General features: G+C 39.0%; 1 protein-coding gene across 1 annotated transcript; it reads right to left on the minus strand.

Moving 5' to 3' along the window:
- Positions 1-5,994: 5,994 nt before the first annotated feature.
- On the minus strand, positions 5,995-24,825 carry LOC140167406 (uncharacterized). The gene is made up of 3 exons (XM_072190713.1): positions 24,019-24,825; positions 8,341-8,415; positions 5,995-6,863 (listed from the first exon to the last, which is right to left on the minus strand). The coding sequence occupies exons 1-3, from the start codon at positions 24,809-24,811 to the stop codon at positions 5,995-5,997; spliced, it is 1,737 nt and encodes a 578-aa protein (XP_072046814.1). The 5' UTR covers positions 24,812-24,825.
- Between the last annotated feature and the right edge of the window lie 2,197 nt (positions 24,826-27,022).

Below are 27,022 nucleotides of genomic sequence, written 5' to 3' on the forward strand. Positions count from 1 at the left end.
CCTGTAGCCCATGACCTTTGACCTCTGGGGTCGATGTTAATTCAGGAAATATTTAAGGGTCATGGGCCATCATTGTACCAAGCATGAAACCTGAGGGCGCTATAGTTCTTTAGCTAAAGCGGTTTTAAAAATTTACATATGTTGCCCCCTGTAGCCTGTGACCTTTGACCTCTGGGGTCGAGGCTACCATAAGTTACTTCTAGGATCATGGGCCATCATTAAGCTAAGTATGAACCCTGAGGGCGCTATAATTCTTGAGCTAGAGCTGTTTGAAATTTTACACATATTGCCCCCTGTAGCCCATGACCTTTGACCTCTGGGGTCGGGAGTACCCTAGGATGATGCTAGGGGTCATGGGCCATCACTATACCAAGTTTGGGCCCCGAGGCTACTGTGGTTCTTGAGCTAGAGGAGTGCAAAAAGTGGTCTTAAGAAGAAGAAGGAGAAGGAGGAGAAGGAAAACTAGATGCCACAGTAATGTGTTTTACCAAACACGAATATCTATGCCCGTGACCACACCTAACCCCCTTCCCCTATTCACAAACGAAAACTTGGTGAGCACCATGTGAAAGCACTTGTAGTTCCTGAGCTAGAGCTGTTTGAAATTTTACACATATTGCCCCCTGTAACCTATGACCTTTGACCTCTGGGGTCGATGTTACTGCAGAAAATATCTAAGGGTCATGGGCCATCGTTGTACCAAGTATGAACCCTGAGGGCGCTATAGTTCTTAAGCTAAAGCTGTTTTAAAAGTTTACACATATTGCTCCCTGTAGCCTATGACCTTTGACCTCTGGGGTCGTGGCTACCATAGGTTACATTTAGGGGTCATGGGTCATCATTATATTAAGTATGAACCCTGAGGGCGCTATAGTTCTTGGGCTAGAGCTGTTTGAAATTTTACACATATTGCCCCCTGTAGCCCATGACCTTTGACCTCTGGGGTCGGGGGTACCCTAGGAAATTTTTAGGGGTCATGGGCCATCATTATACCAAGTATGGGCCCCGAGGCTACTTTAGTTCTTCAGCTAGAGTAGTGCAAAGAAGTGGTCTTACGGAGAAGAAGAAGGCGAAGACGAAGGAGAAGACTAAACACAACAAATACAATATCTATGCCCCGTTGCACGGGCATAGATAAGGAGAAGACTAAACAGAACAAATACAATATCTATGCCACCGTTCCACGGGCATAGATAACTAAACACAACAAATACAATATCTATGCCCCGTTGCACGGGCATAGATAAAGAGCATAAGCAGAATATCTATGCCCCGTTAACACGGGCATAGATAACTAAACACAACAAATACAATATCTATGCCACCGTTCCACGGGCATAGATAATATATCGCGCTGCACTACAAGCAGGTTACATTCATCACCTAGGCTGTGTATGTCTGCAATTGAATACAATAGTGCTCTTTTCAACGATACTTATCTTACAGGTGCGAGTGATCAGCATGATATGGTTCAATGCAGAGGTACTGCATGATTATACTAGTGCAGCGCGATATAATCAAAAACTGTTTTCACCTATTGCTGTGCTAGTTAATCAGATTATTACATCACTTCGACGGCGAGTTGTAAGTTAGGATTGGTTCAATTTTATGGAAGAGATATAATTGATAGGCATGGTATGTACAGTATAAAGTGATTTACAACAGTAATGCATGGCACATTTATGATGGCTGTCTGACGAGGTACCCAGCAGATGTTTTAGTAACAAAGGTCCGAAAACGATTAAATATCAGGTTATATAAAGTTATAAAACATTTTCATAACATTTTTCAAAAGGTTTTCAAAAGTTTAACAAATCATTAAGGGGGTACTACACCCATTGCATTTTTTTTGCATTTTTTTGCATTTTGTGAAGAAATGAGAAAAAGAAATTGGACAAAGTGGTATGCAAAATGAAGGGGCAAATCTTCTCGTTCAATTGGTGGCATCAGTATCAATGACGCGTACATGCTTCTAATAGTATAAAAAAAAAAGTGGTACATCACTGATGTTTTAAATTCACTTCATTTTGGAAAGCTTACTATCAACGGATTTCGTTAAAATTTTGGATATGTGTTGCTAACACATTAGGGAAATAATGTTGATATGTAAAATGGGAATAAGTGGTCCCTGATTTCTTTTATGACTTCATGAACTTGGTGCTCCACAACTATCAAAAAACGAACCGGTTAAAATGCTTCTATTTTCAATGTTGAGCTATATTTTGTATTTTGAACTTGCGACACTATGTCACTGAAACTTAATTAAGCCATAGGTAACAGGTTACCACAACCACACTACAGCAATGTTGAAAAAGATTGTATTTTTGTCACCTATACCACCATATTAGGTAGTTTTCCGTAAGCTTCATTTTTGTGATTTTGGTAACTATTTTATATTAATTTGCCCAATCCATCTCAACTAGGCAATCTAAATTGTACTCACCATTTACATCCCAAGGTATTTTAGTATATCCACCTCACACATTTCCATTATATATCCAGTAACAGACAAAATATCAAAATTGATGCCTCATTATGACATGTATGATATCACAGACTATCACATGTATTCAAAATTGATGCCTGAATTTGACCTGAACCAATTGACCTATAACCTGACCTTTGATGACCTTATAGCCTTTTTTAATCTCTTTTCCTAACAACACATTATAGAAGATACATACATGGTGTAGTATTAAATTGTCTATGTGGAAGAGATTAGGCCTATTTAATTTATTCAGTGTTATAATCAGTGAGTACATTTCTATAGATAGTATAACAAAGGATTTAATGTATTCTATTCATGTATTCTACTTGGACATGTTCAATAGAATAAATTATGGTTTGTTATGAAACACACATCTCAGTTACCAGGATACAGTAAACAAAAAAATATATAGGGCTAAAATGATTTTCTAAAATGGTTTAAAACCACTTTGTATGTAGATATATTTTATAAGTTCAGGACATGAGATGATGAACATATTTATATACTTTATAAATTTGCAACAAAAAAAAGAAGATGGGTACTGATAAAAATCAGGGTATTATATCGCCTTAAACAAAACTGTCTTTTGCAATCTTTTCCTGAACTTATAAGAATCCAAATTTAATGCTATGAAATATTTTATAACTGTTAAAATGATATATATTATGTGTTTACTGGGTTAAAACGCATTGTGAAATCTACCTCTGGTGTGGATTATTGACAGCTGCATAAATGCTGTCGATAAAATGTGACAGGATCTGATTCACTCGGACCAAAGTTGGAAAATTTTGAAAATTAAGTTTTTACAAAATGCTCATTGCCTATGCTTACTGACATTGAAATCCCCATGTCCCTGGCATATATGGCTGCAAAGTTTGGAACTTTTTATGTTCATCAGGTTTCTTATGTTTTTTTACTGTTTTTTTTTGCTCCTCATTATTGCAGACTTTGGTTTGATTGGATCAGATTGTGTCACATGTTATACTTTTCTCCCTATATCCCAGCATGCACTATTCCATGGATTCACTATTGTCATCTCCACGCATAATTTCCAGCATGATGCATAAAAACTTGCCCTTCATCGCAGATATAATTATGAGAATGTCGCGATGAAGTATCCCTGGGAATAGTGTATTGTTGGGTATAGGGAACAAAATCGATATACAAAGTTCAAATTGTTTTATCTCACAAGGTCCATATTTGCTATTTACTGTCTGTAGATTGCAAAATTTACACATTTTCTTCAATACTATACTGATACATATGGGAGCACAGCACCAATTTTAAACGTGCTGCTTTACTCTGTTTTATTACAAGCCCACAAGAGGAGCCCAAAATAAGCTAAAATACACCCAAAACCTTTTGTGTTTTAACATAACTTATTTAGGGTCGCACAAATGGCACATTTATTTAATGGTGTGCTACCATATATTGGTACTAATCATCTTGGACAGTTTGTGTGCTTACATATTAATCCAGTTTTGTAAACTTACTATCTACATAGCTACATAATTCATTTCTCAAATCAAATGACCTGCTCATAAAGTCAGAAGCAGCATATTCACACAATAACAATTTGTACAGTTTTGTCACTACAGTATGATACAACTGAACACTTAATATGTTACTACATGTATGTGTTACATCAGGACTCCGTCATGTGTTCATTGCAAGAAGTATGTATGTTGTTATTTCTGTGAGGGTTTGAATTTTGCAAATTTAACTTGAGATGCAAAAATAACAATGCACTAGTACTGTAAAGATTGGTCTAATGGCGTGCATAGGCTCCTTTGTCTAAGGATAAATTTCACATACAAACATCCTGAAAATCTTAACAAGAATTATTATTCCATGGCTGTATTTGCTGGTGGGATTTTTAAAGCAGGGCATTTTAGTTTGTGCCTTTGTGAAGAGAGTCCATATATGCGCCAATAGGCGATTCTTTAGGGTACTTGATTTTATATACAAAGCTACATTATATTTGACAAAAATTCTATGAAGTAACAATCTTCACAATTTCTCAAAACTACAAAATCGCAAAATATTCATGCAAAATTAAACTTTTCAACCATGTCTTCAACAAGTTCAATTTACAAGTCCATTGCCCTTGTTTGCTTACATAATGAAATGTGATTGTACTGGTAACGTACACTAAATGGCTACATGCCCAGTGCTTATAATGGTCATGTTTACTCTGATGCTATATATAGTTATTGTCAACTTTTTCCCCTTAGGTGACAGAAAAACCTGTTCTACGGGAGGACGGATTTGCCAAGTAGGATCGGTCATTCGCGGTCATTAAGGATTTTTTTTCTGGAAGAGGCTATATGCCCCTAAAAACTCACCAAAACTTGAAAAATCTGATAATTTATTGTTTGCAAACAAATGTTGATCGAAATTCAAAAAGGGCCATTTCTATTTTCACACAGCTTTAAACAAATGATCCTCAGCAAAATATGGCTTGGTCGGGCCGGTAAAACAGTAAGAGTGTGTAATATGAGGCTTGACATACTCCATGTTAAATTCTCTGGGTAATATCATATCTATCTATACACCTTAGGAGGACATTTACAAAAAACACCAATAACGTGCCACCTTCAAAACATACTCAACCATTCATGCAGAGCTTTGGAGTCAGCATGATTTACTGTGATCAATCACACCACGCCTCATGTTCATTGAATGTGTTGTTGCCAGTGTCTGATCAGTTATAGTGGGTTTTTTTTACCTCACATATTCCTAACTTATTTCCAAAGATGTTTGTGATGTAATCAAGCAAATTTAATGGGTTGTTGGTTACTTTTAAAACTAATATTGAAATGCTCACTTTTTCAAGTCCAATTTTAGGAGGTTTTAGCATATTCCAGCCTGTTACAAGCAGGCAAGAATTTCATATAACTTGAATTTGCTTGACAAATGACTAATTTTCCTTGGTTTGCATCACACTTATTTATCAATTAAGATGAAATTATGTAATGTCAATAAAATGCATGTTTGCATGATGTCATCATAGTCAAAATTAATCAAGATCTATAATATGTTTATGTGTAATTTTATTTCATGTATCTTAACTGAGTTGTTGAATAAAAATGAAACTATTGAATAATAAATAGTATATTACAAATGTATTTACTTCTTGGAATAATTATGAAAATCAATGTCATTGTAATTAAACAAGACAAATAACATGACAATGCATGAATGAAAATGCACAAGGAGGGAAATGAGAGTAACACTCAAAAGAAGATTGGGAATAAAACGTACAGGAAAGGTGGCACATTTATGCACCCAATCAGTGGACAGAATGATTGTAAAAACAGATTTGAAGTTTCACAAACATTTTATGTTTAGATTATCTGACATATTTGACTAAATAGAGATCGAGAAACCAGATGTGGTATTTCAAATTTGATGAGCTGTCCATTTGAGAGATATGGGGGGGGGTCAGACTCATCAAAAATCTTGAGGATCATGTGAGAATGTTGAAACACTACTCTTTCCCATCTTTACTTTTTAGTGTACATGAGGATAGAATGTAAAGTAGAAACAAACAATGAGGAGCCATCTTGTGAGATGGAGAAATCTGTTCCATTGTTCAATCCCTTTGCTATGCATTCTAGGAATGTACCTGTGGGACTATATGCATGGACGTGACCTGTATTAGAAGTATCCAAGCTGTCCAATGCTACATATATATTGTCATAAGTATCACACACTATACCACGTTGATATACTCCATGGTCTCCTACATTCTTGTCTATCCTAGGTGTGAAGCTACATACCTCATGACCTGAGTCACTGATCACTCTTACCTCACTGTACTTTGAATGATATCCATGTGGGAGAAAATGACACAAGACCTGATTCTTACTATTCACAGTTGCACTACTATCCCATCCCACTGCACTGGGTAATCTAATTTGTTTTACCAATTTTCCATCAGGACATGTATGTGAAGTAATGATACCCTTCGTACCATCTACCAACAATACATGCTGGTCCCTAGTTGTTGCCATCCAATGACATACATGATCTTTAATGGTAGAGAAGTAGTGAAGGTATCTGCCTCTGCTGTCATAGACCTGCACAATCTGTGGGTGTGGTTGTACCAAGATGTGGCCATCAGATGAAACAGCTATTCTATAAAAAGGTAGCTCACCCTTAAGCTTATCCTGAGGTAATCGTTGGATTGCTAACTTCACTTTGCATTTACCATCAGCTCCTAGTAAGTAGATACATCTACATGTACCATCCAAGTCTGAAATCACCATATCACCATTTGGACAGCAAGCAATATACCATGCACCCAAACGTTTACCTTGATACTCTGGAATGATTTTCCTCTTCAATTTCCACTGACCAGGTTGCCATGTAGCTGTGAGATATCAAATACAAGTGTAAAGTGGTTTTAAATAACAAAAAGTACCAATTTATGTTAATATTTATTTTAAGTAAATATGAGTGAAATCACAAAGAAACAGAACCAAATAGTCTCAGACTGCTCAAAGGTAGAGTATGATTGCAATAATGAAGGGAGTATCCCAACAAACAAAAAACATGTCATAAATAACATTCAGTTAATAACATTAAATGTCAGGTTATTGAAAAATTAGAAGAACATTGAGATATGCATTTTTTCCCCAAAAGACTTAAATTTTTGGTGTTTTGGGGAAAAAATCTATATCTTCAATATGAAAGGTCAGCTTGATCGTCGGCTTTTCATCCCAGATACATACACTTTAAGGTTGGTCTGAACCCTGGAAATATGTAAACTTTCGAGCCTCATAACTTCTAAATTATTGGTCCAAAGTATATAAAAGTATACATATTTAGAATGGCAAAGACTTGATAAGTTCATCTGTGAGGTCAAATTTGGGCCAAAATGGCACTTTTGGCCCAAAATCTAAAATAATGGTTTTGGCCCACTTCTTTTTCGTGCATCGTAACAAAAAAATTCTTGAGCCAAAATTATTTGTTTATTAATTTTTAAAAACTAGATCAAAATATCTAGGACACGTTTTTTCATTTTTTTGAATTTCGACCAACTTTGAGAAATATGCGCCAAAAATGGTCAAAAAATGCTGATTTTTCAAAAAATCACAAAAAGCCCGATTTTGGCCCAAATTTCAAATATTTTTGGTGAAATTGGTCGAAATTCAAAAAAATGAAAAAACGGGTCCCAGATATTTTGATCTAGTTTTTAAAAATTAATAAAAAAAAAATTTTGGCCCAAGAATTTTTTTGTTACGATGCATGAAAAAGAAGTGGGCCAAAAACCATTATTTTTGGGATTTGGGGCCAAAAGTGCCATTTTGGCCCAAATTTAACCTCACAGATGAACTTATCAAGTCTTTGCCATTCTAAATATGTATACTTTTATATACTTTAGACCAACAATTTAAAAGTTATGAGGCCCGAAATTTTCCATAATTCCAGGGTTCAGACCAACCTTAAGTACATATCATTAGATTTGTAAATTTTACTTAGAGGACATTTTTGATATTTAAAAATATCAAATTTTAATCATTTGCCATAAAATGTGTATTATATTGCGAATTTCTAAAAATCAAAACGATGTGATATCAGAAGGACGTTTTTCTCGTATTTAAAATGCAACTCGATATGTCTGATGTGCTCTCAGGTCCCACAAAAAAATATGTGAAAACGTCGCTAACCGAGCCCTTAATCACAAAAAAAAATCACCGTAAAACAGGGGATTTCCCTTGTTTCTTGACTATCAAGTTATTATAATTTATGAAGCTTTAAAATTCAGCTCATTCTATTAATTCATGTTCAAGCCTTTCGTATTTTATAAAGCATATTGGTACCCGGGTATTGGTATTACCACATACCTTGTGCTTGAGCAGGGCGTCTCAAATGAGGATTTGGTTTCCAGAGCTCCTTCATCATGTCAGGAAGACTACTGTCTGTTAAATAAATAAATAAATAAAAAGAAAAGTATTACTTCAGTTGCTACATGTATTCAAGTGGAATCGGTGTACGAGCTTTTGTGGAAGACTGGTGCGGACACAGCTTGGGGGAATCATTGCGTGCATCACCCTCCAAAAAGTAGAGAAAACGGAGAAAGGTATGGCTTCAAGCCGCTGTCTATTTCCTATTTTTCCAATATTTTTGATAAATATTTTCCGAATTTAGGAAATGTTATCTAAAATTTAAAAATGTAGTTGTCGATTTTACTGGCCCTGTCCAGTATATTATGTATATAGGCTTAGACATCATACCAGTCCACAATTCATCGCGTGCAGCGCGCAATGGCCCATCAAATACCTTAATTTTGGGCAAAAAAATAGTCTGAAATTGAACATTTTTTGCGCAAATGTCCCAGTAAAAACGGCACAAAAATATACCCCCCCCCCAATTTGTAATGTTTCCCTGCACTGACCGGGTCGAACGTGATATAGGCCTGCTTGAAATAAGGCGGGCTTTTAGCCTCAAAGCTCATATTACTGCGGACCCGCTGATACGTGAAATTAAGATCAATTCCTTGCTGACTTCAGAATAGTCCCATATGGCATACCTGTTGTTTATTTGTGAGTCTAGAGTAAAAGTAAACCAGTGGAATGGTCCCATCATTTTACTCGGGCCCAACTCCGAAATTGAAACTTTTTAAATGAGGGCTGCCATTTCAAACCCAAGTGAACGAGTGGACCCCGAACATATGAATACTATTTAGGAGTTGTGCAAAAGTTATTATGAGCCGGGGAAAATTTCCAAATGACATAACAAATTTTTTTTCCCCTTCTATCATCTGCCAAAAATAGCTTCCCCTTCCCCCACTGCATGCCAAAAACTCTTTGCCTCCACTTTTGCACATTTGCACATGCAATTCTTAATCTTAACAAATCTAAATATTTGGTTATTTCTATATATTTTTGTCTTGATCAAACAGACGTATAACCTTTATTAAACCAAAAATTATCTATGCCCGTGCAACGGGGCATAGATATTGTATTTGTTGCGTTTAGTCTTCTCCTTCGTCTTCGCCTTCTTCTTCTTAAGACCACTTCTTTGCACTCCTCTAGCTCAAGAACTAAAGTAGCCTCGGGGCCCATACTTGGTATAATGATGGCCCATGACCCCTAAAAATTTCCTATGGTACCCTTGACCCCAGAGGTCAAAGGTCATGGGCTACAGGGGGCAATATGTGTAAAATTTCAAACAGCTCTAGCTCAAGAACTATAGCGCCCTCAGGGTTCATACTTAGTATAATGATGACCCATGACCCCTAAATGTAACCTATGGTTGCCACGACCCCAGAGGTCAAAGGTCATAGGCTACAGGGAGCAAAATGTGTAAACTTTTAAAACAGCTTTAGCTCAAGAACTATAGCGCCCTCAGGGTTCATACTTGGTACAACGATGGCCCATGACCCTTAGATATTTTCTGCAGTAACATCGACCCCAGAGGTCAAAGGTAATGGGCCACAGGGGGCAATATGTGTAAAATTTCAAACAGCTCTAGCTCAGCAACTACAGCGCCCTCAGGATTCATACTTGGTACAATGATGACCCATGACCCTAGATGTATTCTATGTTAGCCGCATCCCCAGAGGTCAAAGTCTAAAGGGTTTAAAAAGCAAACTAGGTACGACATATTAACACAGTGTAGTGCAATAGGTAGTATTTTGTTAGCTACCTGTGTTTGCAATGGTAAAGGTCTGAATCGTACGTCAAGGAAACTGATCACTTGACAAAAACTCCCTTAAAAGGGAATGTGTAGGCATTTTGATTTTTGATTTTGGACCACCTCAAAAGCTTGTCATGATGGGACAAGGGGTGTGGTTGGTTAAGGGGTGGGATATTAGAGAGAGTGTGGTCCAGTCTGGTGGTGTTTTAGAGAGAGTGAGGGTCTGATGGGGTATAAGAGAGAGTGACGGCTTGGTAGGGTATTAGAGAGAGTGTGTGCCAGTCTGGTGGTGTTTTAGAGTGAGTGAGTGTCTAGTGGAGTATAAGAGAGTGAGGGTCTGGTGGGGTATTAGAGAGAGTGTGGTCAAGTCTGGTGGTGTTTTAGAGAGAGTGTGTGTATAGTGGAGTATAAGAGAGAGTGAAGGCTTGGTGGGGTATTAGAGAGAGTTTGGGTCAGTCTGGTGATGTTTTAGAGCGAGTGAGTGTCTGATGGAGTATAAGAGAGAGTGAAGGCTTGGTGGGGTATTAGAGAGAGTATCGGTCAGTCTGGTGATGTTTTAGAGCGAGTGAGTGTCTGATGGAGTATAAGAGAGAGTGAGGGTCTGGTGGGGTATTAGAGAGAGTGAGGGTCTGGTGGGGTATTAGAGAGAGTGTGGTCCAATCTTGTGGTGTTTCAGAGATAGTGATGGTCTGGTGGAGTATAAGAGAGAGTGAGGGTCTGATTGGGTATAAGAGAGAGTGTGGTCCAGTCCAGTGTTATGAGCATTACATGTATATCAAATGAAAGCTTAAAACAAGTGCTTTCACATGGTGCTCACCAAGTTTTCGTTTGTGAATAGGGGAAGGGGGTTAGGTGTGGTCACGGGCATAGATATTCGTGTTTGGTAAAACACATTGCTGTGGCATCTAGTATTACTTCTTTTACTTTTTAGGCGTCGAAAAATATCGAAAACAGGTCAGGGGTGCCCAAATAGTAAAAGTTAGCATACGACTTATTTTCTCAGGTAATGATGCTCGTATCGACGGTTGACCTCGGAGTACCTCTATTTCCATCATTCAATTTGTATGGTCCCATGCTTAATATGCTTATATGTTACGCACCCACCCTCCCCATAAATCTGCAGTCTGCTTTGCCTGTTAGAAAATAGCAAAATTGGGTCAAAATGTTAACATTGTAAATAAATATACCACAAATTAACTTTCTAAGGAATTTGAACAATATATAGACTCCAAAACTCAATTGTAGAGGTAAAGTATGCTTTTAGCATAGAAGACTATCAAAGAAGCCAAAGACCAGTCTTGGAAAACATATGGGGAAGATCTGGCAGAAAAATCAAATAGCTCAAGCAGAGAGTTCTTTAAAGCAGTTAAAGCCTACAAACAGCGGGACGAGCCTTTTGACCCAATCGCCATCATAAACGACAAGGATGGAAACCCCCTCACAGACAGCTGCAAAATCACCAACAGATGGGGAGAATACTTCGAAGATTTGCTCAACCCACAAGCGGTGATGGTGACAGACAACAGCAGCAGCCCTTCCATCCTCGGTTCCAAGAGGAAGTTGATCATACTCCAGGAGGAAGTCAGAAATGCTATTAAATCCAGTCCCAAAAACAAGGCAGCTGGAATTGATGACATCACAACAGAAGCCATACTTGCTTGTGGAGATACAGGAGTCAAATGGCTGACAAGAGTGTTCAACAGGGCTTGGGAAGAGCGAGCTGTACCTGACGACTGGCAACGTTCAATAATTGTCCCCACCTGGAAGAAAAAAGGGAGAAAAAGAGATTGTAGCAAATATAGAGGAATCTCCCTACTCAGCCATACTGGGAAGATTTATGCAAAGATCTTAGAGAAACGAATAAGACCAGTTGTTGAACATCAGCTGAGTGAAGCGCAGTTTGGGTTCAGGAACAACAGAGGGTGCCATATTTGCTCTGAGACAGCTGTGTGAAAGGAGTATTGAGTACAACCAAGACCTGTACACTATATTCATAGACCAAGAAAAGGCGTTTGATCGAGTAAACAGAGATCTACTCTGGACTGTGCAAAAAGACTACGGTGTATTAAGGGCAACTGCTGGACAGTGTGAGAGCCATCTACAGGGGCAGCCTATGTATTGTCAGGACAAGGACAGGACTCACCAAGTGGTTTCCTGTGAAGTCAGGTGTCCGACAAGGATGCGTCCTCTCGCCTCTCCTGTTGCTCATTTTTATGGACAGGATCACCCAAGAAGCAAATCTAGATGAAGAAGCTCTCAATGAACTACTGTTTGCAGATGATCAATGTCTCATCCACCATGACAGCCTTAGCTTACAAAACCACACCAACAGACTGCATGCAACCTGCCAGAAGTATGGCATGAGCATAAGCATCCCAAAGACAGAAACCATGCTGATCAGCCGATCCCAAAAGACCTTGGACATCAAGATTGACAACACAACCTCCAGCAATCGAAGGAGTTTAAGTACCTGGGCAGCATCTTTACTGAAGACGGGAAGATAGACCGAGAAATTGAAACCAGATGCCAGAAAGCAAACAACATCACCTTCATGCTTGGGCCTATACTTTCCCACTCAGCCGTGCCAATGGATGCAAAAAGAAGAATCATCAACGCAATCTATACTCCGACTCTCTGCTACCAGGCACAAACATGGGCTATGAACAAAAAGACTGAACGGAAGATCACCACCTGTGAAATGAAATGCCTACGAAAAGCTGTAAACAAGACAAGACGGGACAAAATCAGGAATGAAGTCATCAGAGACATGGTTGGCACCAAACCTATGCTAGACCAGATTGAAAGCCATCGCATCAAATGGTTTGGTCATCTTATGCGCACGCCCACAAATCAACCAGCCCTGCGAACCTACAACAGCAAACTGTCCGGTACCAAGCCTGTACCAAGACCAAGAAGAAGATGGATTGAGGGGGTCAAGAAAATCCTGACAAGGCACAACACCAACCTGACAGATACTAGATCATACTACCCATGCAGCCCAAGACAGACGTCCCATCATTTCAGTAAGAAGATTTCTCTTGGTCTGCAAAAATCACATGCAGCCTAGAACCCAACAGCAGATAACTAAAAAGCACAGCAGAGAACCAAAAGTCACCGCCGAGAACAAAAATTTACATCAGAAAACTTAAAATCACAGCCAAGAACCAATGGCCACAGCCAATAGCCAAAACTTACACCCAATAACAGAAAATCACAGCCAAGAACCGAAAATCACAGCCGAAAACCGACAACTACAGCCCAGAACCAAAAATCACAGCCGAGAACCGGAAATCACAGACTAGAACCAAAAATTACTGTCAAGATCCAAAAATCATAGCCAATAACCAAGGACAAGTGATTTGCGCCGAAAAAATAGCTAATTGCGTGGAGATTGCGTGGAACTTTTTTTCAGTGCAAATCATGTATCTCTGCCCACAGGAAAAAAATACAAATCACTTGTCCCTGCCAATAAGCAAAAATACAATACAATACAATACAATACAATACAATACAATACAATACAATACAATACAACGAGCATTTGCGCCATTTCCAAAAGGCTGAGAGCGCATACAACCTTAATATTACCACTTAAAACTGAATTTAAAGGGGCATCTTAAAAATATACAATATCAATTAAAAACAGGTTAAGGAAACAAATAAGTTTTCAGAGCTTTTTTGAACATATTTGTAGATGAAGATCGTCTAATATAGACAGGTAGCTTATTCCACTCTTTTGATGCAGAAACTGTGAAAGAGTTATATTAGGTGGCAGATGTTTGGGACAATAATATGGTGATGCAGCAATGAAGAATTATGTTTTACTATCATTTAACGACAGTTTGTTTGCGGTCATCCAGTTTTTTATATCCGATATACAATTTTGGAGTCGAATTATTGCCCGGTACTTTGGGATCAAATGATACATATAACTGTCTATCATCAGCATACACATGAGAAACATTATGATACATAGAATCAATAATTACAGCCGAGAACATCCGAGAAAATCACAACCGAGAACCAATAATTACAGCCGAGAACCAAAAAATAATAGCCGAGAACCAATAATCACAGCCGAGAACCGAAAATCACAACCGAGAACCAATAATTATAGCCGAGAACCGAAAATCACAACCGAATACTAATAATCGCAGCCGAGAACCAAATATTACAGCTGAGAACCAAAAAATCACAGCCAAGAACCGAAAATCAAAGCCGAAAACCGGAAATTACACCCGAGAACCAGAAATCACAGCCAAGAACCGAAATTTACAGCTAAGAACCGAAAATCAGAACCAAAAATTACAACTGAGAACCGCAAATCATAGCCGAGAACCGCAAATCTTAGCCGAGAACCAGAAATCACAGACGAGAACCGGAAATCACAGCCAAGAACCGACAATTACAGCCGAAAACCGGAAATTACAGTTGAGAACCAAAAATCACAGCTGAGAACCGATAATCACAGCTAAGCATAAGTAACTTCTTCTAAGCATGGAAGAAAGAGATAAGAAGGAACCACAACGAACGCATTCACTTTGTCCACTCCCTTTACCGACATTTAGTTGACATTGTTATTCATGAGGATTTACTTTGATCAATACCCCGCGTTAAATAGGTGATTGGTATTGTATTCCATGTATTTGCATGTCTTCTGGAGCGTGTGTGAAGGATGATTTGAACTAATGACCTTCCGTGCAAGTACCCTATAGGATTTTCTTTGGTGACGTGATCATCGGTCATTGATGGCCTACATCTTTTTCTTCCATTTTGCCCAATTTTTCCGAACTTTGATGACTTTTTTTCTCAGAGTTGGCAGTCTTTGGCACTGAAACGAGTTAGCTAGTTACGATTATACACATATAAACTATTAAATTAAACAGGTTTTATGTACCGGACTCAACCGGAACATTGTGCATTATTTAAGAACATTTTACATCTATTTTTCATCGAAAAAGTCACCAAAATCTTACCTTATTTGCTAAAGATGAAACTCAGCAAAAAAACGGCCGATTTTGATTACCTTTTCGATGTTTTATAGGACATTTTCTACACAACACGATCAAGAAAACAGTTTGACTGTAGATCCCAAAACAAAGCTACTATACATGTTCAGAGCATCAGTGAAATTCCATAATCTTACTTCTGGGTAGCGTTTGTTTGTTCGTGGATGGGTTTGTTATAAATTTTTTCCAGTAATGATTTTGCCAAGCATCGATCGCGGTAAATGGATCATACATGAAAGTTAGTACCATTGATAGCTTTTCTTTTCATGCGTCAATAGATAAGCGGATTAAAACTTGGCCGATCGAAGTCGTTGTGGTTCCTTCTCATCTCTTTCTTCCATGTTCTAAGTGACACATTGCACAGTTTTCCAGTTCATTGATTTACAGAAAGTAGTCATATTATCATTCACACTCGGCAGTGTTGTTCAGAACTACCAGAGCGTGAGCTGCTATATTAATTTTAAAGATGATGGTCATACGACCAACACTGCCTTGTCGATGCAATGGAGATGCCGAGCTTTCCTGTTCATATTCTTATGGGCGATTCCATGAAAACAAGGACGTGACACAAAACAAGAAAAATGCTCAGAACTTATGTATCAAATGAAAGAGTCAAACATGTTCTTTAAATATTCAGCCATCTTACAGTTACATTATACAGTAACATGTTTACCATGAAATGTCTTCAAAACAACTATTTTTTGTCAAATTTGTGACTTTTTTAAAGGGAAAAAGTCCTATATTTGGGATCTCCTTTACACATCCTCATTAAGCTTTTATTGCATGTTTCTTGTTCAAAGGTGCTAATTAGGTTGAACATTTCACAGTCCGTAAGGTTTCTTATGATATTTGTTTTTCTTCTGTATTTAAAATCTCAATTTCTTCACATCTTTTTAGCAGACAAAGTGTAATGCGAGAGTAACCAGTCTGTAGCACAACGGCACGCCGTTGATCAACTGAGGGCAATATTTTTAGCAACGCCAGACCGTTGCAGTTAATAGATGGCATCATTTCTAGCAACGACAGGCCGTTGCTAGCTTTTCAAGTATAGAGGGCTTATTATTGTCAACGCTCGTCCGTTGCCCACTGACAACGTTTGCCCGTTGCCCGCTGAAAACGACTGCCTGTGCTGTGTGCATAGCGAGTCGCTATTGCGTGGTCGAGACAACAAAAATGGAACGTAAATGTTCCCTCTCAAATATCAAAAAATAATTAGTTTTGATGCGAAATATTACTCATATATACTCCAAATAAATGATTGATTGTAAAAGTATGGCCTAACACATATTTTGGAAGATCGAACTAAAGGCTCGAAAAAAACTTTAAAAATGATTCGCCGCAAATTTCGGTCAAGAAATTTCGTTATTTTCCACATAATATTGGGTCGTGGTCCAGAAAAAACACAATATTTTCAGAAGTTTGATATGTTTTCTACTTGAAACAAATCTTCAATTTGCAAGAAATATTTCCGCCCGGATAATAACAAGTAAAACATCTCTCAACTGTTCAATATGCGTCCATGTCCCGGGTCCATATTTGAGAATGCACGTCACGAGGAGACATGTTTATCAGGTCAGCAGAGGTCAACTTTTGCCAATTCGTCATGTCAATAACCGATTGCGATTGGTCTGTTGATGTACCTAGCTCATGAATATTCACAATTACGTCAGGGTAAATAAACAAACAACGAAGTAAAAAGTAAACAACTTATTTCCCTACATACGAATTCTGAGCGAAATAAAAATTAATGTAGCCTGCTGGCATGAATGGATTTATTTAGATATTATGCAATTGGGGAACTTTCTGCGCCGTAAAGCTGGCAGTTATGGTGCACGGCTAATATGAATCTATTTGGAGTTGGACTACCGCCATTTTTCAGATTGGGACTAGCTAAGTGCTTTCGAGTTTCGGACTAGAGAACTGTTAATGCGTTTCGCACATTTGGACTTGCGAAGTGATGTTCAGATTTTATTTTTGGACTAGCGATGTGTACGACTTGTTTCAATGTTTTCGCATTGGTGAAGTGTCGGTCAATTTCACAGTTTTCCATTGTCAGACTAGCTCACCTAATTCCGTTTTTGATAACCAGATTTTCCATTCTATCTACTACATGTAAAGTTGCTCCATATTTTCTATCACCCTAAGTTAAACTTCAGAAAAGTATATACCTAGTACACAAACTCAACTTGTTATTCCGCTTTCTGCTTGATGAATATTTTGAATTGAAATCATGTCCATTTTTGGCATGTCCTTTTTGCGTAATGCGAGTAACCTATTTTCTCATCAGTGTCATGCTCAAAGTGAAGAACATTCAGTTCTTTTTAATACCATTAGGGTAGGTCGAAGCAGCCAACTGAGAACCAAAAATCACAGCCAAGAACCGCAAATTACAGTCAAGAACCAAAAATCACAGCCGAGAACCGGAAATTACAGTTGAGAACCAAAAATCACAGCTGAGAACCGATAATCACAGCCAAGCATAAGTAACTTATTTTAAGCGATACATTGCACAGTTTTCCAGTTCAGTGATTTAGAGAAAGTACTCAAATTGTCATTCACACTCGGCAGTGTTGTTCGCTATGCAGCCTTTCCGCCCAATGTCAGAACTACCAGAGCATGAGCTGCTATATTAATTTTAAGAGGATAGTCATACGTCCAACCCTGTCATATAGATGCAATGGAGATTGGTTGAAATCAATCAAATGCCGAGCTTTCCTGTTCATATTCTTAAGTATTACAAACGTACTTATGGGTGATTCTATGCAAACAAGGATATGACAAAAAAATGACAAATTCTCTGAAGTTTGAAATTACAAGTGCTACAGTGGCAAATTATGTATCGAATGAAAGAGCCCAGCATGTTCTTTAAATATTGAGCATTCTTACAGTTACATTATACAGTTACAAGGAAAAAAACCTATATTTGGGATCTCCTTTACACATCCTCATTAAGCTTTTATTGCGTGTTTCTTGTTCAAAGGTGCTAATTAGGGTTGGCATTTTCACATTCCGTAAGGTTTCTTATGATATTTGTCTTTCTTCTGTATTTAAAATCTCATTTTGTTCACAAATTCTTAGCAGACAAAGTGTAATGCGAGTAACCAGATTTCCCCCCTCAATCTACTACATGTTAAGTTGCTCCATATTTTCTATCACCCTTAAACTTCAGAAAAGAATATACCTAGTACACAAACTCAACTTGTTATTCCGCTCTCTGCTTGATGAATATTTTGAATTGAAATCATGTCTATTTTTTGCGTAATGCGAGTAACCTATTTTCTCATCAGTGTCATGCTCAAAGTGGAGAACATTCAGTTCTTTTAATACCATTAGGTATTCATTACCTAAATCAATATATTATTGACAAATAACACTTTGATGTTTTGCAAAAGTTCATTCTACAAATCATTATACTTTGAAAACTTCCTTGATTTATTATTGTTAATGAGTTATGTACGTTTCACAAAAGTGTTGTTGTTTCAGCCCTCTTTACAACATAACTCAAGAACCACAGGACCTACAAAAGTATATCTGTGATATTTGAATTCTTCTACACGATCGCTATAATGTCATGTTTGCGGTTTGTTACCACAAAAAAATTGTAAGAGCCCAATACGTAACAAAAGCCAAATACGTTATTGGGCTCTTACAAACGACACCACAAACTTATACTACTACATGCAAACACTTTAATTATTGACTTTGTGGCATTATCGCAAAGCGAAACCATTTTTATACTGTAGAAATGAGACATACCAACACAGTGTTCAATTTTTTTTAATTAAAAGACTAGATCTACAATTATCAAAAGATGTGTTTCTTGCATAATTAGAAAGTGGGTACCCTTAATCACTAAAGTATTAAATAATAACTTCAAATGTATATGATCAGGAGTATTGATTTCGAGGAACAGATAAGTGTCAAGTTAAATTTGCCATAGTAAAACTGTAGTGCGCCCAAACAGTATTCTTTGTGTGCATTATGCGGTATAATTCATGCAGTATGCATGTAGAAACGCAATGAACAAGTTTAAAATAGAACCGAAATTACAGCTAAGAACCGAAAATCACAGCTGAGCCGAGAACCAAAAATCACAGCCGAGAACCGAAAATCATAGCCAAGAACCGATAATTACAGCCGAGAACCGATAATTACAGCCGAGAACCAAAAATTACAGTCAACACTGAACCGCAAATCACCCCAATCACAGCCAAGAACCGGAAATTACAATCGAGAACTGAGAATCACAGCCCAAAATCGAGCATTACAGCTGAGAGACGAATTAAAACACAACCGAGAACCGGAAATCACAGCTGAGAACCGAGAATCGGAGCCACTCGGAGCCAAAAATTACAGCTGAGAACTGAAAATCACAGCCAAGAACAGAAAATCACAGCCGAGAACCGATAATTAAAGCTGAGAACCGAGAATCGCAGCCAAGAACCAAAGCTTACAGCTGAGAACCGAAAATCACAGCCAAGAGCCGAAAATCACAGCCGCGAACCGATAATTACAGCCGAGAATCGGAAATCACAGCCGAGAACCGGAAATCACAGCTGAGAACCGAGAATCGGAACCAAGAACCAAAAAATGTAGCTGGGAACCGAAAATCACAGCCCAGAACCGAAAATCACAGCCAAGAACCGAAAATCACAGCCAAGAACCGATAATTACAGCCGAGAACCGGAAATCACAACCGAGAACCGGAAATAACAGCTGAGAACCGACAATCTTATTGCCAAGAACCAAAAATTACAGCTGAGAACCGAAAATCACAGCCAAGAACCGAAAATTACAGTTGAAAACCAGAAATAACACCCAAGAACTGAAAATAAAATATAATAAAAAAATGAATTTGCCGTTTCAGCTGAAATGAACGCGCTAAGAAAAACGCGGGGGCTTTGAGGCATAACATTTTTTGCCTAAACCTTTTGAGAGCATTTTATTTAAACTGTGCCCCACGAATGTGCGCCAAAAATCATAGTCGAGATCCAAAAATCACAGCCGAGAACCGAATATTACAGCTGAGAACCGAAAATCACAGCTGAGAACCGAAAATCACAGCCAACTACGAGAGTAGTTCGATCTGTTTTTTTAGTTACCAGACAACTACTGAGACTCTGATCATAGGGATATCTCAAGAAGAAAGATGACCGTTTAAAGTCCAATAACCACATCGCGGGTAGTGGACGTACTTTTGCGGTTAATCTTTCTTGAGCTAGCAGAGTATGAGTAGATGGTCTGGTATAAGAAAAAACAGATTTATTTAATTTTGTATTTATTTATACCATTCGGCCATTAGGCCTGGCACAGCCCAATATTGCAAAAGCAATAAATTAAAGGGAGACCAAAACATCAAAACAGCGAAAATAAAAATAAAACCAAAAACACAGAAAAAAACAAACACCAAGCAAAACAATGGAACTGGCTAGCCTAGATGGGCACGGAGGACTATTTAAAGGACTACAGAGAATTACATTGGATAATGTCCTCAGGGAGGTAGTTCCAGAGAGTCGGAGCATAAGGGTAGAAGGATTTTTGGCACAAAGTCAGACTACAGAAAGGAGGTTCAGATTACGGAGTGAAGACCGGGAGTGAGGGTTGTAAGGGTTTGGAGAGGAGGAAAGATGATGGAGGATCTTATACAGGAGAGCAAGGGAAGGTCAGACTGCAGGAGAAGGTCCTCGTGGCTGAGATTCCAGGACTGCAAGATAACCCTTGCGGCGAAACGCTGACAAGCCTCAAGGCGGTTGGTCAGGGTAGTGTTTAAGGGATGCCATGTAACACTACCACGTTCCATGATTGGGCGAGCAATCGCAAGGTAAAGGACGCGACGGGTGCAGATGGGAGCACTGGAGAATACCCTAGGATAAAACCAATTGTGTGACGAGCTTTTTTACACATATCGTCGGTCGCAACACATAGTGGCGTACGTGAAGGACAAAATACGTTTCCGATCAAAACATTTTTGGAGGATATGCTACTAGCAACGGAGTCAATACTCCTCCACTGTTATCTCTCAGTGACCCGATTCCATTTGTAATTAAAGTTGAAGGTTCAAACTATTAAACTGTATCTTTAAAAGTTAACAAGGAATAACTATTATAGGATAATGGCTAGCTCTAAACCTATACGCCACTATGTGAAACGGAAAATTTTGAAAATCACTATACGCCACTATGTGTTGCGACCGACGATATGGTCGATGTAAAGAAACCAGGAGAGGCTGTCAGAGATCAAAATCCCAAGAAATTTCGCTGAGGACACCCTCTCAATAACTTGGGCGTCAAGGTAAAGTTGCATGTCCGGGTAGGGGTTCTTTTTGGTGGCAATAAACATAGCCTTTGGCTTGGAAGCATTGGCCGACAGATATGTTGTTAATGTGGATGGTGCACAGTGTCATCGCCCCGATATCTTCATGGCAGAAATCGCCATGGTAGGGTGAATCCATCGCCACGCATTACCATTTTGTTCTGACCTGTTTAATAGTTTTGAAACGCATAATGGGCCGAAGGACATCTGACTAAGGCTACTGACAATGCTTCGCTGTGTGTGTGTATAGCATGGTACGCCATAGGTCACTGCTTTTGGACTACCTCTACGATTGACCTATACACTACGCTATATACCTAGTAGTGCTCGGTGTTCGGCACATACAAAATCTGAATTATTTCAATATTGCGTTCAAGACGCAAGCTTCTTTCTCAAGACGCTAGCTAACGACTATTATATCTGTTCAACACGTATGTTCAAGTGCAAGGAACCACATCTGGTTTCTTTATACGAAATCATTTACGGGAGATATTCATCATTTTCTACCCCGGTATCCAAAGATTTTCCACTGAATATCAAAATCGTGCATAGGACATTCACGTGTATCGATCCCGGGTATTGAATTTAGTATCTCTTGTGTACCAAGTAATTATTAGCCAGGCGATGTCGGTGTGTGGTGTTGATATCAGCCTGGAAGTCAGACAAGTCAGAAGAACGAGAAAGAGGCTTATAGAGAGTAGTATCATCAGCGTATAGGGCCAGAGAGCTATTGGAAGAAAAGTTAGAGGAGCAAAGATCATTGATATAGACAAGAAAAGGCACAAGGAGCCTTGTGGTACACCAGAAATAACAGGGATAGGGTCGGGGTCAACCCAGCTGGGACCTATTAGAGAGATAGGATTTGAGCCAGGAGAGAATAGGGCCTGTTAACCCAACAGCACCGAGTTTCCGAAGGAGTGGGTGGTGGGGAACACGATCAAAGGCCTTTGATAGATCGAACATTACTCTTCCACCATACCAATCATGAAGGACAGTGATTCGGGCATCGGATGTATATGTAAAGAAACCGAACTGGCGTTTGGTGAGGATGCCATTGCTGGCAAGGTGACCCAAGATGTTACGGATGATTTTTCCAGCAGTTTGGCGCAGATCGGTTGGAGAGTTATCGGTCTGTAATTGGTTGCAGCATGGATGTCACCGGCCTTAAGGATGGGATAAACACGGGAGACTTTCCAGGCATCGAGGACTCTGCCGGTGATGAGCGACAAATCTGCAGAGGATGGGACAAATAAAAGTGGCAGTGTTTTTCAGCTTACGACTAGTGATACCGTCCATCCCAGCAGCAGTATTGTTGTCAAGCTTTTGGACGAGAGAAAGAACATCAGAGCTAGAGCAGGAAAAACAGGAAAAAGTGGAACTGAAGTTGGACTGGGGTATTGGAGGCGTCAGCACGGTTGAAACACTCAGCGAAAAAATGACTAAAGGTATTGGCTATATCAGTAAGAGAGCTAGCACAAACGCCATGTAATGGATGGAGTCAGATATGGTTGCTTGACCAGAGCGAGTTTTACAGTAACCCCCAAAACGCTTACTTGGTGATTCATATCGAGAAGGCTAGCAAAAAAGTTGTGTTTGGCATACTTAGGCACCAGAAACAAATTTGTTCGATCTTTGGATCGACCGTCGATGCTGCTTCGATGTCTGTTATTAATGAACTATCAACTATGTAATAAGAATTAATGCTAAATTTATATCGATCAATTTCACTAAAGGCAATAATTACTATATTATCATAATTAAGAATATTGATTATTGATTTCATAAATAACACGGATCGAACAAGCATCGATGGTCGATCGAAAGATCGAACTAATTTGTTTCTATTGCCTTAGGTCTATTGGTTAATAGATTGAACTACTCTCGTAGTTGGCTGTGATTTTCGGTTCAGTGACCAGTGGCGTACCGTGGCCGCCCCAACCCCGGGGGGCTGAAGAAGAAACAATTTTGCCGCCCCTTGCTTAACAGCCCGAAAAGGTTGACCCAATTTTTTCACGGTCGTTTGAAAAAGTGCGCTAGGCGCTAGCGCCCTAAAAGCAACCGTTTTTTCAAAAAAATTTTATGCTTTTTCAATTTTTGCGCCCTTTTTTCTTTCTTAATTCGTTTTGCCGCCCCCTTTGTTTTTGCCGCCCCGTTTTTGCCGCCCCTTCTTCTTCCGCCGCCCCTTCGTTTTTGCCGCCCCTACTTTGACCCCGGGGGGCTGGCGCCCCCAAAGCCCCCCCCCCAAAAAATACGCGCATGGTGACCGCGGTCCAGCCGTGTACACCAGAGAGGGCAGGTTATAGTTATAAAATATCAACTTATTGAAGACTTATCAGGACTTGCAGACTGCTGCTATAGACTATAGTAGTGTAGGTTACTGGACTGACCATGCTGACTGCAACTGGTCCATGTGCTCATCCCCAAAGCCCCACGCGCACACCAAAGCTCACAAAAATGAAAGACTTTTAAAAAGTCTTCCATGTTTAACAACAACAACAACAAGAAAACAGCTATAACTATTTTAATAGCAGGTGAAATAAAACATATTAAATTATTTTATACCTTGTGATTCTTCGAGTGTCTGAAGAATATTATCAAGAGTCGGTCGCCTTCGAGGGTTGCGGCTCCAACACTGCTGCATCAGTTTAGCGAGATCCCGTGGACAGTCTCGCGGAATGTTGGGTTGGTTCCCCTTAAGCACGTATTTTATAATCTCAGAAGTGCTCATGCCAGAAAATGGTGACTTGCGAGTACATATTTCAAGTACTAACATTCCATAGGCATAGATATCGGCGTATATTGAGTAGGGAATTGGGTTAAATTTGTCTTCCGCCTCAAACAACTCTGGTGCCATATATGGTATTGTGCCACCCATGTGATAAGACATAGTGACGGAATTACCGGTTTCTCTAGCAAGTCCAAAGTCACACAGTTTCAGTGCGTTAGCGGCAAACAACAAGCAGTTATTTGCTTTAATGTCTCGATGCAAACAGTTGTTGTCGTGGAGGTAATGGATCCCAAGGGCGGACTCTCTGATCCATTTACGCTTCAGCTCATCCGGTAATGGCTTTGCGCTAGATAAGTAGTTGTAAAGTGATCCATACTGCGCATACTCGGTAAGAATCACTGCGATTGGTCCATTCAACAGAAATCCTATGAGGATTACGATATTTGGATGACACAGTTTAGCCATTATATTTACTTCTTCTTTGACAAAGTTATTGACACTCTTTGCTGCGGCTTCCGTGTATCCTTTGAATGGTTTCTTGAATGTCACTCTATTGACCGCCCCAAAGCCACCTCTCCCAAGCTCTTCATGGAACTGAAGATTGTTGTAATCAACTTGCTTTTCCATAGTCGTCTCTTCTTTTTTTCCTGCTGAAAAACACCAACAATTCACTATGAAAATTACTATCCTTAGTTCTCTGGGTTAATAGGATGAATAAATTTTAATCTTTTCCCGTTTACAACAATAGAAACCGGACCGAACCGGCGTTCATACATACACGCTATGTAACGGCGCGCGTGATTGGTCGAGAGCCGGGCATAAACAGCGTTTATGCCCGGTGTCCCGGATGTGCGATCGCCGGGTAGGAAAAATGAAGGAAAATCATGATTTTTAATAATGTTGCTTGTACTTTTTGTTATTATTTTGATGAAATACGAATCACAAAATGTTTTGGTATGTATGAACGGGGTTCATTCATATATTTTCATGACTAAACGGTTGTTTATGCCCGAGGGGCCGCTTGCGGCCCGAGGGCATAAACAAGTCATGAAAATATATGAATGAACCCCTAAGTCAACCGCCGTTCGAGTTTTGATTTCATCTCTGAAAGGGTTACACAGGAGAGTAGAACTTGTGACACAAAGTTAATTTATAAGGAGTTACATGAAATCTGTGAACAGCAAAACCTATCTCCCCATTTTCATTATCACTTTGAGCCTTGAGAAGTGCGGGTATGAACTCCTGTTGATCAGTGGCGTACCGTGGCCGCCCCAACCCCGGGGGGCTGAAGAAGAAACAATTTTGCCGCCCCTTCCTTAACAGCCCGAAAAGGTTGACCCAATTTTTTTCACGGTCGTTTGAAAAGTGAAGAGCAAAAAAAAAAAAAAAAAAAAACGGTTTTAGGCGCTAGCGCCCTAAAAGCAACCTTTTTCAAATTTTTATGCTTTTTCAATTTTTTGCGCCCTTTTTTATTTGCTAATTCATTTTGCCGCCCCTTCGTTTTTGCCGCCCCTGTTTTTGCCGCCCCTTCTTCTTCCGCCGCCCCTTCGTTTTTGCCGCCCCTACTTTGACCCCGGGGCTGGCGCCCCAAAGCCCCCCCAAAATACGCGCATGTTGATGGCACTCCCTGTGTATCAATAACAATTTACGGTACCTATATCATGAACTGCAGAAGGTTTGTAAAGAAGACTCTGGCTTATATGTTAGACAAATAATTATCAAGCACGAATCACATGGTTTTATTTAAAAGAAACTCATATTGTCCATAAAAACGAATAAAAACAGTCAGCTCTCAACAAGCGATATTCAAAATTCCCGCGCCGAATTTGTCTAAGTGCAATGACGTAATGGTTATTTGTGCTCAATTGTCGTCAGCCTTCATTGTATTATCGGGACGTCATTGCACTCGACAATTTCGGTGCCCGGGAATTTAAAATATCGCGTGTTGAGAGACGGATGTTTTTATTCGTTTTTCGCGTCTGGTCCCACGGGACCTGACGCTGATATAGTGTCTGAACTAAATCCCCAGTGAGTTCCAGTGACACATTCTAGAAGTTATCTGTTATAACTCAGCTGAAGATATACATACAGTGTCTGAGACAGAGACGGGCAGCATGCGTACCTGGCCTAGGTCGATGTCAGTGAACTTTCTCCATCCCACCATTTAATAGACTGGCGATATGAAACTAGGCCAAAAAATATATTGTTGTGTTGCCCTCAAGTACACAACAATTTTTGTAACCATATTTTGTGACAGGGATTGGTTTAAAAATATGTTAACCCTTAATACCTTAATAAATGGTGACAGAAAGAGTTTTCAGTTTTAGCTGAAAACAGATAAATTAAAAATTAATTAATTAATTAATTAATTAATTAATTAATTAATTAATTAATTAATTAATTAATTAATTAATTAATTAATTAATTGTCATCCACGGACAGAGGTCATCAATCAGAGGTCATCCTTGGTCAAAGGTCATATGGGTCAATGGTGTCAAAAAGTATCTATCAAATTAGAGAAAACACCTGTCGCTGCTATATTACTATTCAAACAGTTTAGGCCTACTAAACTATTCAAACAGTATACAATCAGTTAGACAAATACAATTTGCACATTCACTTAAGTCTTTTTTTTATAATTGTTCAGACATAACTCAAGTGCATCTTATATCTCTAATACCACTATAATTGTCAAGATATCAAAACTTTCTTATCATTTTTATATTTAATTACCACTAACTACAATTATTTTTATATGTCGAATAATAAAACGCCATGAGAGTACATATTATACTAGTATTTGATTCCTGATTCTTCAAGTCTGTTTCCATGCCCACA

This window comes from Amphiura filiformis, chromosome 13 (genome assembly GCF_039555335.1).
Source record: "Amphiura filiformis chromosome 13, Afil_fr2py, whole genome shotgun sequence".
NCBI classification, from domain to species: Eukaryota; Metazoa; Echinodermata; class Ophiuroidea; order Amphilepidida; family Amphiuridae; genus Amphiura; species Amphiura filiformis.